General features: G+C 51.2%; 1 protein-coding gene across 2 annotated transcripts in view; it reads right to left on the bottom strand.

The window, feature by feature from the left end:
- FLT4 (fms related receptor tyrosine kinase 4) overlaps positions 1–12,023 on the bottom strand; it is a 40,529-nt gene that overhangs the window by 24,398 nt on the left and 4,108 nt on the right. For both annotated transcript variants that reach the window (XM_080922203.1, XM_080922204.1), the window contains exons 2-3: positions 714–810; positions 70–314 (exon numbers count right to left, since the gene is read on the bottom strand). In XM_080922203.1, the coding sequence (XP_080778329.1) occupies positions 70–314; positions 714–810 (342 nt within the window). The remainder of the gene's footprint in view (positions 1–69; positions 315–713; positions 811–12,023) is intronic.

The raw sequence follows: 12,023 nt of genomic DNA, 5'->3' as shown, positions 1-12,023 counted from the left end.
TCAGCAGGGTGGAAGTGGGGTGAAGGCCCCAGGTACTCCCCCCAGGACTCTGCCCAAGATAGGCCTCACCTCTTACAAACACATAGGTGCTGGCAGCTGTGGTGCCCTCAATCCGGGCCTTGATGTACTTGTAGTAACAGAGGTAGCTGCCCGTGTTGTTGGCGTGAGTCTGGGCCAGCAGCAGCACCTTGCAGTAGGGCCTAGCGTCGGTGCCTTCACAGTCTTGCACAACCCGCGTGTCTTCACTGTCCTTCCCACCTGTGCTCAGTACCTCTTGGGCCCCTGGCCAGGTCCACTCGAGGGGGTGCTGCCCCCTAGCAGAGATTAGGAGAGGTCAGAGGTCAGGATCTTTCCTTTCCAAGGAAGAGTAATCCAGGATTGGGGTATATTCCCCAGATCCACTACCTGAGCCCTTGACTCTCTGCTTGGTTCTTGGGGCTATGAATGGCAGGCTGATACTATGGGCCTCAGTTAATAGCTGGTACTGTAAGGAGGTGTCTGGGAATGGACATATGTGACTGGTAGAGGAGAAGGGAAGGCTAGGTGAGTTCAGGGAATCTGTCTGCACTTCTCCTGGGAGACCACACCCTAGGACTCCCACTCAGCCTCTAGGACTCTCTGAGGAGGAGTGGCCTTCTGATTCTTCAGCCGGTCACCTCTTGTCTTAGTTTTGGGCAGCTTTCATGAACTGCCAGGTAGGGAAGAGCCAGTACCTGCAGGATATGGACAGGCTGTCCCCGGTGTCAATGACATATGAATCCTCTGTGATGTTCAGGGCTGGAGGGGTCATGGAGTAACCATTTGCCAGGCCTGAGATGGAAGACATGGTTACTTAGAAGCTATGTCATGGGGCCACGTGACATCTCCTGTACTGTCCAGGCACAGGTGGGCCTTCTGGGGTGCTGCCTCAAGGCAGGGCCAGCCTAGTGGCATTCAGTCTGCATAGTTTTGTCTCCCGCCATGTGCAGTTTGACTTCAGCATCAACCCGAAGGTCGCACGAAAACTACCAGTCTCCACCACAAATTGTTCCTTGCTCTGGCCAAGGCCACCAGCCCTCACCACCACCCTATCGCTGCCCACAAACTGAGCCCAATCCTAACTAACCATGACCGCTTCCCTGACCTCTGACCCTAAGTGAATTGAGCTGCCAGCAGGAAGCAGGAAGAGGAGGAGCCTCCAGGTTTACTTCTATGGGATGGGGGTAGTGGGGGGTAGGGGAAAAGATTTAGAGTGTGGAGTCTCCAGGGCTTGGCAGAGACTGCATCCCTCCTGAACCCACCCACGTTTATACTGACTGCTTACGACGGGTTCATGTGTCCTAGACCTGTGCTCTACCTCACCTTCTCTTAGGTCACTGACAGTTCCTTTCTTCATAGTTTCTAGGCTTTGCAAGCTTCTCTCTGCCCAACTGCCTGAGCCTGCTTTGGGTTCTCTCTGCCTAGGTCTCTTCCACACCCTCAGACCTCATGGAGCTTCTCCCCACATGCACAAATGAACCTCTTTAGCTGGTGAACTCACTTTCAGTCTCCCAGGACTAGGATGATTAGGTGAAGCCTTTCTGCTCTACTGTAGCTCACACAGTTCTGTACCCACCATCCACTTCCCAGTAGGGTGTGCACATACACATGCACATATGTGTGTCTGCATGTGTGTACAAGTGTAAACACATCGATTTGTAGCTCAGTGTGAAGATCTGCATGTCTTTGAGCCGTGAGTGTTGCTTTAGATGCGCGTGCAAGTGTGCCTGACTGAGTATCTCTGACATGCTCTCAGTGACATATACATGCACTTGACGAGGTGGGATCCTGGTGGGGGTGATGGGGAGCATGGCCTGGGGGAGGTCTGGGCCTGGAACTTTGGCAGATGCATCCTGCCGGGATCATCCTGAGACAACAGGAAGGGAGGACTGTGTGGCTGGAGGCCCAGGGCTATGTCCTGTTCCTTCCCCCTAGTCCCTGACCTCCTGGGGTGGTGGGACAGATCACTCTCTCTGTCCCAAGCCTCACTCAGCCCTTTAGGCCCTTGGGGTTTGGAGCAGTAACTGTTTTGTTCATCAGCCAGTTCTGTAGTTCTAGGTTCTTGCCTTATAGTTAGCAGGGGAAGAAGGGCAGAGCCCAGAGTACCCCACTATGCATGGTTCTATGCTCCCTGACCACAAGCCACCTGACCGACTGGTATGGTGCCAGAAAAACACTCCACATGCCATGGTCTCATTTTAGCATCATGCGGGCAACATGGCCATCAGTCAATACCCCCCAGGTCTCTCTTGTCTGGTTACAATTTGTAACTCCCCTCTTCCGTCCCTGTCACCTCCCGGACAAACTTGCCTGGGACCTTATTAAGTATCTAGTCCCATGGTTCAGTCAGTGAAACTGAGGCCTCGGCTGGACTGAGGTCCTGGCCTGTGACGGTGGCTGCTTGCCTGGAGGGTCGCCGTGACTGCTGCTAAGGGCTCCCTTAGGCCAGCAGCCCTGGCTGTGGGGCACAGCCTGCTCTGAGCTACCGAGGTGAGAAGTGTGTGGACTCAGCAGATTGCTTTCCGAACGCGTGGGCACCTGACCTCCTGGGTACATCTGAGGAGACCTCTACTGTTGGGGGAGAGAGCTTGAAGAAGGTCTCCGTGGAGCCTGGCTTAGTCTTTTCTAAGGCAGGGTTTCTCTGTGTAGCCCTGGCTGTCCTGGAACTTGCTCTGTAGATCAGGCTGGCCTCAAACTCAAAGCTCTGCCTGCTTCTGTCTCCCGAGTGCTGGGATTCAAGGAGTGTGATACCACTGTCAGGCAGCTGTGATGAAGCAGAAGTAGGATTTTCCCTGCTAAACACTGAGAAGATGAACAAGGCCTCAGTAGGTAGACAGCCGGACAAACATGGAGGTGACTGGCTGGACGGCGGTCTATAGAGCTACAGAGGAGCTGGTGTCATGAGCATGGGCCAGATGTGGGAGGTGAGGTCAGGTGGCGTGTGGCATATGGGGAGAGCTGTGGTGGCCAGTGCCCATCTAGGAGAGAGGGCATTCCCCCAGCGAGGCTGCGAGTGCACATCTGTGTGCCCTCTGGCAACTGTCAGTTGCAGAGCTGTGGCCATTGGAAGCCCAGCTTTCTTCGGAGGCTCTTTCACTTCTACAATACAGCAGAGAGGCAGCCCACCTGCTGGCTGCTCCTTGTCCCTCTGGCTTTAGCTCCTAAGAGGCACAGGGCACTACAGCTAGTCTGTCCTGTAGTCTGGGACATTCCCATTTCCTTCCCATCTGGGGATATCCCTCTTTAGTCTAGTTCAATATTTCCCTTCCCCAGGGAGCAGCCATCAGCATGCAGGCTTCCGCCTTGTCTCTCTCAGGGCCCCTGCTGTTAGAACACTGATGAGCTTTAATGGTGGCTCACATTTTTCTAAACTCCAAACAGAAGACGCACAACAAAGATCCAGAAGATGGATGTCAGAATGGCCGGTGGGTAACAGATGGAAAGGGGGTGAGGCAGATGCTGGACTGTCAGATGAATGAATGGGATGGATGGGGAGACTGAGCTGATAGATGAATGAAGTAGGTAGATTGATGGGTTGAATGGGAGAGGCTGGGTAGACGGATGGATGGAAGCAAATGAGCCCTTAGGAGCTTCTTCCCCATCTATACTGTATCCCCAGAGTAGGCATTCATCCTAGTTAAGAGTATCCATCCTGTTTCCTCTTGCTTATATGAAACCTGACCGAGGACATGGCTTCCTTTGCTGGGTTCTCCCACCCACCCCTTATCCCAGATGGCGAATGCCTTTTGGCCACTTCCCCTCCCTATAGCAACCCCTGGAGGCTCATGCTTTTGATGGCACCACGTTCTCCCTACTAAAGCTGTCATCGGCTTCTCGCGTGCTCACTTCCTTTCATTCTCTGCTGACTACAGCTCCTGGCTCACCACCCTCCTCCCACCCCAACACATGCCATTCTCCATGACTTCAACATCCACAGGATGACTCCCCCTCCCTCTACTCCGAATCCTCTCCTCCTCTCCCCCTCAGCCACAGACTTCCAGGGGCCCACCCTTGATGTGGTCACCACTTGAAATCGCACCATCCCCGGATGCCTGTTACTTTTTGTTTCCTCCCATTTCCTTCTTCCTTTCTTTCTTGCTCAGGTGTCCTTATCCACCACTGATAAATTTGTCACCTTCATCAAAAATAACCATCACGGCGTGTCTTCTCCTGCCTCTGCCCTTGCTCGGGTGCAGTGGAGACCCACTGCCTATCATCTGGATTGTCCTTTTGCCTATAACCCTCAGTTTTAGGATCCCACATTCCAGAGAAGCTCAAGAATCCTCAGGAAGGTCTTCGCATTGACCAGGTCCCATCGGCTTTACTCCTTGCAGACTGAGTGGTCTTCATGAATACGGTTCAGAATCATCTTTCTCCTCAACTCTCAGCATTCACAAGTTTAAGACGTGAGTGTACTTTACAGTCCTTCATCTGAAGCCCATGCCAGCCTCTCAGAAGGGCTTCTCCACACCTGTCTTACAGCAAGCTCACGGCTGGGCCCTAATGCCCTAGACCCAAATCTCACATAATTAATTTCTCTTCTAATTGGCATCTCCATACAAGAAATCCAGCAAAGCAGTTCACCACGTGCTTCTGGCTACTGTTTCTTTATATATGTATATATACATTAGTGTTTCTGTTTCCCCCTCACACCCTCTTGTGCACCTCTGGAGTGCAGCCCACCATTAGTGACTTCCACACCACAGATACAGTGGCACACAGGATGCTCGCCACTCTTTTCTTGTCTTCTTTGTCTCTCTGCCTACTGCTGCCTGTTGCTTTTCCTCCCCCTCCCCTATGTTCTCTCTTCTAAAGGTGCAGATAATTAAAAAGTCCATATCTTCAGTTCAGACCTCTTCTCTCAACTCAGCTAAAGGAGTCCAGATGCACAATGGACTTAGCCCTGCAAACGCTCCAACTTCATTTTCCTCATCTGAAGCCAGACTTAGACTCTGTCCCCATCCAAGGCTTCTTCTAGAGTTTCAGTGTCTCCAAATGGGAACACCATGAATACTTCTTCTCTCTAGGAAATATACCATAATGCCTGGTGGGTCCCATGTGTTGCATATTTGGTCGGTGCTCACCTCTGGGGTTCTACTAGCTAATTTGTCCCCCAAATGGTATCCTGGTCAGGCTCTTGTCTTCCTCAGGATTTCCTCCATACATTTGTTGGTAATCTTAAAACACACACACACACACACACACACACACACACACACACACACACATACACACACACACTGAGAGGATGGAGAAATGGCTCAGTGACTAAGAGAACACTGGCTGCTCTTTCAGAGGACTAAGTTTGATTCCTAGAGTCCACATGGCGGCTCACAACAGCAACTCCAATTCCAGGAGATCTAATACATTTTGGCTTCTGTGAGTACAAGGCATGCAAGTGGTGGACAGACACATGCAGGTAAAACAACCAAAGACATAAAAATCATATATATGTATATATATATAAAGAAAATATACTTACATCGTATATATGTGATATGTGTGTGTGTGTGTGTCACAGTGAAGTCATATCACATATGTACTTGAATCTTTTTCTGTGACTTCACACTGTCTTTCTGGAAAAATTCAAACTCCTGTCAGAGACCTGGGGTTCACTCACGTTTGCACACACTCATGGCCCACTGTCGCATCTACCTCCAGCGCCGCATTGTTCAGCAACATGCATGGTTATTCCCACCCTAGGTCCATATCTGTCCTGTGCGCAAGTTCTCTCTTCATGCACCGCCTATCTCTAGCTTAGGCGTGGCCTCCTCAGTCTTACAAAACCCTAGTTCCTTCTTCAGCCTCATCCTTGCTACGAGGCATTGTCAAACGTTTGTTTGTTCCCGCCTTCCATTGTCCTGGACCCTTGTAAGGACCAAATGAATTCTTTTTTCCTATCCCACCCAAAGCCTAGTTCAGCACTTGGTGAGATAGATACATGTGGAATGAGTAAGTAGTTGACTGGGTGGGAGGATATTTGAATAACAGGACAGATGGATGGACAGACAGGCTGAAGTAAGATGGATGACTGGATGGTGGTAGGAAAAGGAAAGGACAGTTTGTTGTGGGAATGTGTGGGTGAACTGATGAATGGAAGGATTGAAAGGCAGTTGGAAGGATGGATGGATGGGTGTGTGGATGGATGGATAGATGGAAAGATGGCTAAACAGATCACATTGTATTCATTTAGCTTGGAACTCAGAAAGACCTTGCTCCATTGCAAAAGATGCTTCCCAGTTTGAGGAAGGGTCAGGAGAACATTTGAGATTACTCAGCATTTGGACCCATTTGGGCCTGACAGCTGCTGTGTTCAGAGGCTCCGTGACTGCCCAACCCCCACAAGCAACCCTGCAAAGGGTGCATCCTTCCTGCCTGGCTGTTGTCTGTCTCTGCTGTCCTTCCTTTCCCGAAGCAGGAAGCACTGTCATCCAAGCCTCTGCTGCGCTCCCCCTGCTTCCTGTTCCTGACTCGGGAATTGACTTCTTCCTCCCCGGGCCAGCAGAGTCCTGGCCCCCAAGGTTGCGACAGAGAAGTAGAGGCAGGCGCCAGGCGGGGGTCAGCAAGGCCAGAGCGCACACCTCCTCTGTGCCGTCAGCAGTCCTGGGGGCACCTTCCAGCCTTGAGTCACGGAGACCCTGGTGTCAGGGTGGAGAGACTGCGGTGCAGCCACTCCCAGGGCAAAGCTGGCATCTCGCTGTGGGCCAAGCAGATGGTATGGAAGACTTCTGACAGATTAAGGGCTGGGTCAACAGTATCTCACTTAGTCATCATGAGAGCCTCAGAGAGAGGGGAGGAAACCGAGGCAGCAGGTAGCAGTTTTAGGGCAGCCCAAGTCTATCTGAGCCTAGGTCCATCCCTGCTTTGGAGCCTAAGGCAGTGGGCAAAGATACTCAGGCCAGAAACTGTTTTCCCGTCCTCTGAATTCCTCATCTAAAGCCTCAGGACCCCCTCAGATGGAAAAGCCTATGCAGGGAACCATGTGGTCCTGAGCTGCAAGCGCCCTCCCTCCCTCCTCTTCTGCTTCCTGTCTATCCATTTGTTTAGTTCCGTGACCCAGTTTACAGCTAGAAAATCTCTTTAAAGCACCAACCATTCCCCACTCCTTTCCTTTTTAGACAGGGTTTCAGGTAGCCAAGCCTAGTCTTGAATTTTCTGTCCTCTTGCCTCAGCCTCTCAGGGGCTGGGATCACAGGCATGGACCATCACACCCAGCCAAGATCCATTTTCAAAAGCATCTGCCCAGAGAAGCAGGGAACGTGCAACCCAACACAAGAACAGCTGACAGTGATGCTTCTGTCTCTACTGTGGATATCCCTGGACTGGGTGTGTCCCTGAGACAGGAGGGAAAGAAAATACGAAGGGTGTCTGAAGGAAGAGATACAAGACAAAGATGTCTGGAACCAAGGGAGGGGGTGGCCATCTCCTTGGTAAATGTGCCTAGGAGCTATGCTAGAACTCCAGAGGGTAAAAAGTCTGGTCTTTGCAGGTTAGGCTGGAGGTGTTTTGGGGGAGCTGCTACACAGGTTCTGGGATGAGCCAAGACATGACAGAGTGAGGTACCAACCGAAAGCCATGCCTTTAATGCTCCTCCTCACTCTCATCCTAATGTCTCTCTGCCCCTTTTGGTCACTCTGAGCACTTGTCTTACTCCTCAATGCCCAGTAGTCTCCATGGCCTTTAGCCCATTTCACAGGGGGACGTTGCTGCTTCAGCGCCCCGTCTCTGGCTCCCAGAGGCCGTCTGGAGCTGTAGATGTCCTCGTTCTGGCCCTATTTCCTGAAAGGTTGCATTTCCCCACCTTCTGGCTGAGGACATCATGTGGGTCATCTCTTGCCTGGCTTCAGGCAATGTCCTCTGTCTGTCTTGTCTACACCTGGAGAAGTACTGCTGCTCCAAGCTCTGTGCGGCTTCCCTGAAAGTGAGGCTCAAAGTAACACCTGCAGCCCAGCCCTGGCCTGCAGCTTAAGGATGGCTTGTGTGATGCAATGGTGCCTAGAGTTGTGATGTTAGCAGCTCACATCTAGGTCCCCAGGTCCAGTGTGACTGACACGGAATGATATCAGGATCTCTGCCCCTGGGCTGACTTGGAAAATAGGTGTCTGTGTCAGCGTGACATGAGCTCTCTAGGCAGCTATGCCCAGGAGGACAAAGATGACCAGTCTTCAGACTACAGACACGCCGTGGTCCAACGTGGTGGTCATAGCTGGTTGGGTTGAGCTCAGGTTCTAGGGCATTGCTCTCAGGGGTGCCCCTCTGCACCCCCGTCACTGGGCCTGGTCAAACACTTGGCAGGGAGATGGCAGGAATCTTGGAATCCTGGAATCTTCCTGAGCTGGTCAACATTCTGTGCTTCTGAGCTCAAGGGTCAAATTGCCATAAGTGTCCCATTTCTCATCTGTAGGACAGGAGCTGCCAGGGGTAAAGGTGCTGCCCTGGTGGTATGCTTGGAGCTGACTGGTTCTTCACCACAATGACCTGGACCAGATTTCAGTTCCTCTCTCTAAGTGTCACCTTGTCCCCTTGTGAGGTGCAGATTCCTCTCAGGATAAGTGGCAGACCGCAGATACCACAGTGCAGCCCCCAAACCACCGCAGCGTTAGTACACACAGTGACGGATTCATGGTTAAGTCAGTTAATCCTGCTGAGCGCTTGGCTGTGGCTGCTTGGCCAGCCAGTCATTCTGTTCTGAGTCAGAGCAGGGAGGGGGTTAGAGATAACCTTGCTCCATGGGGACCAGGGAGAGTGGTTTTTTTTTTTTTTTTTTTTTTTTGAGAGAGAGAGAGAGAGAGAGAGAGAGAGAGAGAGAGAGAGAGAGAGAGAGAGAGAGAGAGAGAGAGAGAGGGAATGATGTGGGTGGTGAGGTCATAGAAAAAGGACCAGGTCCCATCTCCAGTGGCATACCTTGGGGACTTCAACCCTGTTTTGTGCTCCCTCTCCTGCATTTCTGTCCTGGGGGGACCCTCAGCCCTCAGCCCCAGACCATGTTTAACATCAGCAGGACAAGCGGGAGCCTGGGAACACACAAACGTCCACTCATCTGATGAGCAAGAATTGAAAACACGTACTTCCTCGGGTTGGCAAGGATGTGGAAAAGCAGCAGCTCACGCAGCAATAAAACAACAACAACAACAACAACAACAAAAAAGTTCACACACTTTGACCCCCAAATTCTGCTTATACCAATACATCCTGTCACAACAATAACAGCAAATGCGTATCTAGCACTTTCTGCACACCCGTGAGGCACCACACTGCTCACACACCCTCTTCCCATTTATATGCTTGCCCTGCCTGCTTGGTACAGTTATTACCATTGTAGAGAGGGGGAAACTGAGGCACTTGCCTGAAAGTTCATGGCTAGTAACAGATCGCCTTTGGGGTCAGGGTTATGTCAACCTTTACGGCTGTTGGTACTACTTGCACGTCTGCACTTTATGAAAGAGCTTTCTCCTGTCAACCTTGGCGTCACCACCCACCCTCCTTCAGCTGCGGCTGGTGGCCCAGTGACACTTGTTTTACCAGCCGTCAGTAACCAAACTCATCTCCCACAGCCAATGGGTCTCTGAGCTGGAATAGGCTTTGTAGACTGAGTAGGGCTTGCTCACCAGGAAGAAGGTAGCGTGACAGGAACTCTAGGTCTGGCCCTCCTCTCTTTGTCATGTTGACACTAAGTTTTGTACCCAAAGTTCAGATACCTTACAGGGCTGACCTCTCTCTATTCTTTCTTCTGTCATCTGGACTAGCTCAGGGCACCAACCCTGGAGCAGCATTTTCCCATCTGCCCAGTGGCCAGGGGCTCTTGCTGGAACACAACTCCCTCTCTGGATGAAATGACCTTGTGCCTCCCTACTGCTTGGGTGCTAAATGGGTGCTCTTGGCTTCCTGGTCACCCGCACTATCCCTCTCCAGCCTTGGAGATGGTGTCTTCCCTGCGTCATCTTTGTATGACAGTCTCTTCATCTAGTTTGAGGTATTAGCCCAGTGCCTCCTCCCCTCTGAGACTTTCTTCACAGGACCCCCAGTGCCCCCATACTTGTTAGCTACTTCTTGGAAAGTATGCTTTCTCAGACTAAAAATTTCTTAGTTTAAGACTGGGAACTTTCAAATTTTTTTCCCATTGTGGTGGCCTAAAGTGTGAGACAAACTGAATTTTTCAAATGGCTGCCTGGCTTTGGGGAACAATGCATATTCTGTAGATATCTGTAGAGGGGAGGAAGTTGCACCTGGGAAAGTGAAGAAGCTATTCACTGAGGTGAGGATGTTATTCACTGAGGTGAGGATGCTATTCACTAAGGTGAAGAAGCTACTCACTGAGGTGAAGATGTTCTTCACTGAGGTGAGGAAGCTGTTCACTGAGGTGAAGATGCTCTTCACTGAGGGGAGGATGCTACTCACTGAGGTGAGGAAGCTGTTCACTGAGGTGAAGAAGCTGTTCACTGAGGGGAGGATGCTATTCCCTGAGGTGAGGATGCTATTCACTGAGGTGAGGATGCTACTCACTGAGGTGAGGATGCTATTCACTGAGGGGAGGATGTTATTCCCTGAGGTGAGGATGCTATTCCCTGAGGTGAGGATGCGACTCACTGAGGTGAGGATGCTATTCCCTGAGGTGAGGATGAGACTCACTGAGGTGAGAATGCTATTCACTGAGGTGAGGATGCTATTCCCTGAGGTGAGGATGTTATTCCCTGAGGTGAGGACGCTATTCCCTGAGGTGAGGATGCTATTCACTGAGGTGAGGATGCTACTCACTGAGGTGAGGATGCTATTCACTGAGATGAAGATTCTATTCACTGAGGTGTGCACCTTAGGTCAGAGCTAGACCTGAGGGAAATATAATGCCCACTACTGTTTGGACATGCTGGGGACATCAAAGTGACAATGTTTGATAGATCAGATACTGAGAAGTCCACCTGCCCTCCTCTCCAATGCTATCCTCACTGTCCCACTTGCACTTGTAGACTGTAGATCTCTTTGACTCCATGTCATCTTGGAACAGACACCTGTTATTTTCTTGTTATAACCAGATCACCGTGGCATCTAGTGAGCCATTTCGCCCTTTGGCCCTAATTTCCAAATCTCCAAAATGGGCACAATGATGCCCATTTTATCACAAGGGTAAGCTTTTACACTCTAACGTGAAGCAATTTGATGAATCATTTTATACTGAGGTATATAGCTCACTCCTAGACATGCCAATCGTGTGTGCGCACGCGCGTGTGATTTTGGGCATGTAACACACACACACACACACACACACACACACACACACACACACGAACCTCATATAGGAAAGCTTTGAACCTGGTACTCTGGGCTCTTCCTAAGCCCTTCCGGATGCCTGCAATCTGTGCTCCTAGGCACACAAAAGATGGGAATGAGACTACCCACCCTGGTGGACCCCAGTGATCTTCTAGGGGCCTTTCTGAAGCAGGAAAGGGTCAGTACTGGGTTAGGAATACAATGGGTATAGGCTGGGTGACTGCAGGGTTAGGGGGTGCCTGTGAGACTATGTGGGCATAAGATGGGACTTGTGGGGCTAGGTGGATGCAGAATGGGTATCTCTTAGGCTAGGATGCCCTTGGAATCCAGAAGGAAGGGTCTGCTCCACTAGCTTATGTTTGGGGGTTTCTGGGAGATTCAGATCTGTGTTTCAGAGATGTTCCTTGAAGAAGCATCGCAGCAAACATCTGGAAGGTGCTGGACATCAAGAGCCAGGGTTGGGGTTGGGAGTACAGGCTATCTCTATACTTTGTTAGAGCGCTGGAGAGGGTGGAGGGGATTCTAGCATGCACTAAATTCTCAGCACCGATTGGCTGTGGTCACCAGCTGTGCCAGCCAGTTGCCCTGGACATCACTGGAGCTAGGGCCTGCCCATCAGCTGGTAGGACAAGCCACTTTATCACAGTCCAGCCGGCTCAGAGGTGGCCCCCCAGTGCTGCTAAATCGGGGCCACCAGCTCCTGCCTCAGGAAGAGGGAAATGCAGGCAGGATGTCCTCTT

Source organism: Micromys minutus (genome assembly GCF_963924665.1).
Source record: "Micromys minutus genome assembly, chromosome: 10".
In the NCBI taxonomy this organism is placed as follows: domain Eukaryota; kingdom Metazoa; phylum Chordata; class Mammalia; order Rodentia; family Muridae; genus Micromys; species Micromys minutus.
The sequence above is the reverse complement of the archived record's forward strand: the minus strand, read 5'-3'. Positions and strand labels throughout refer to the sequence as shown.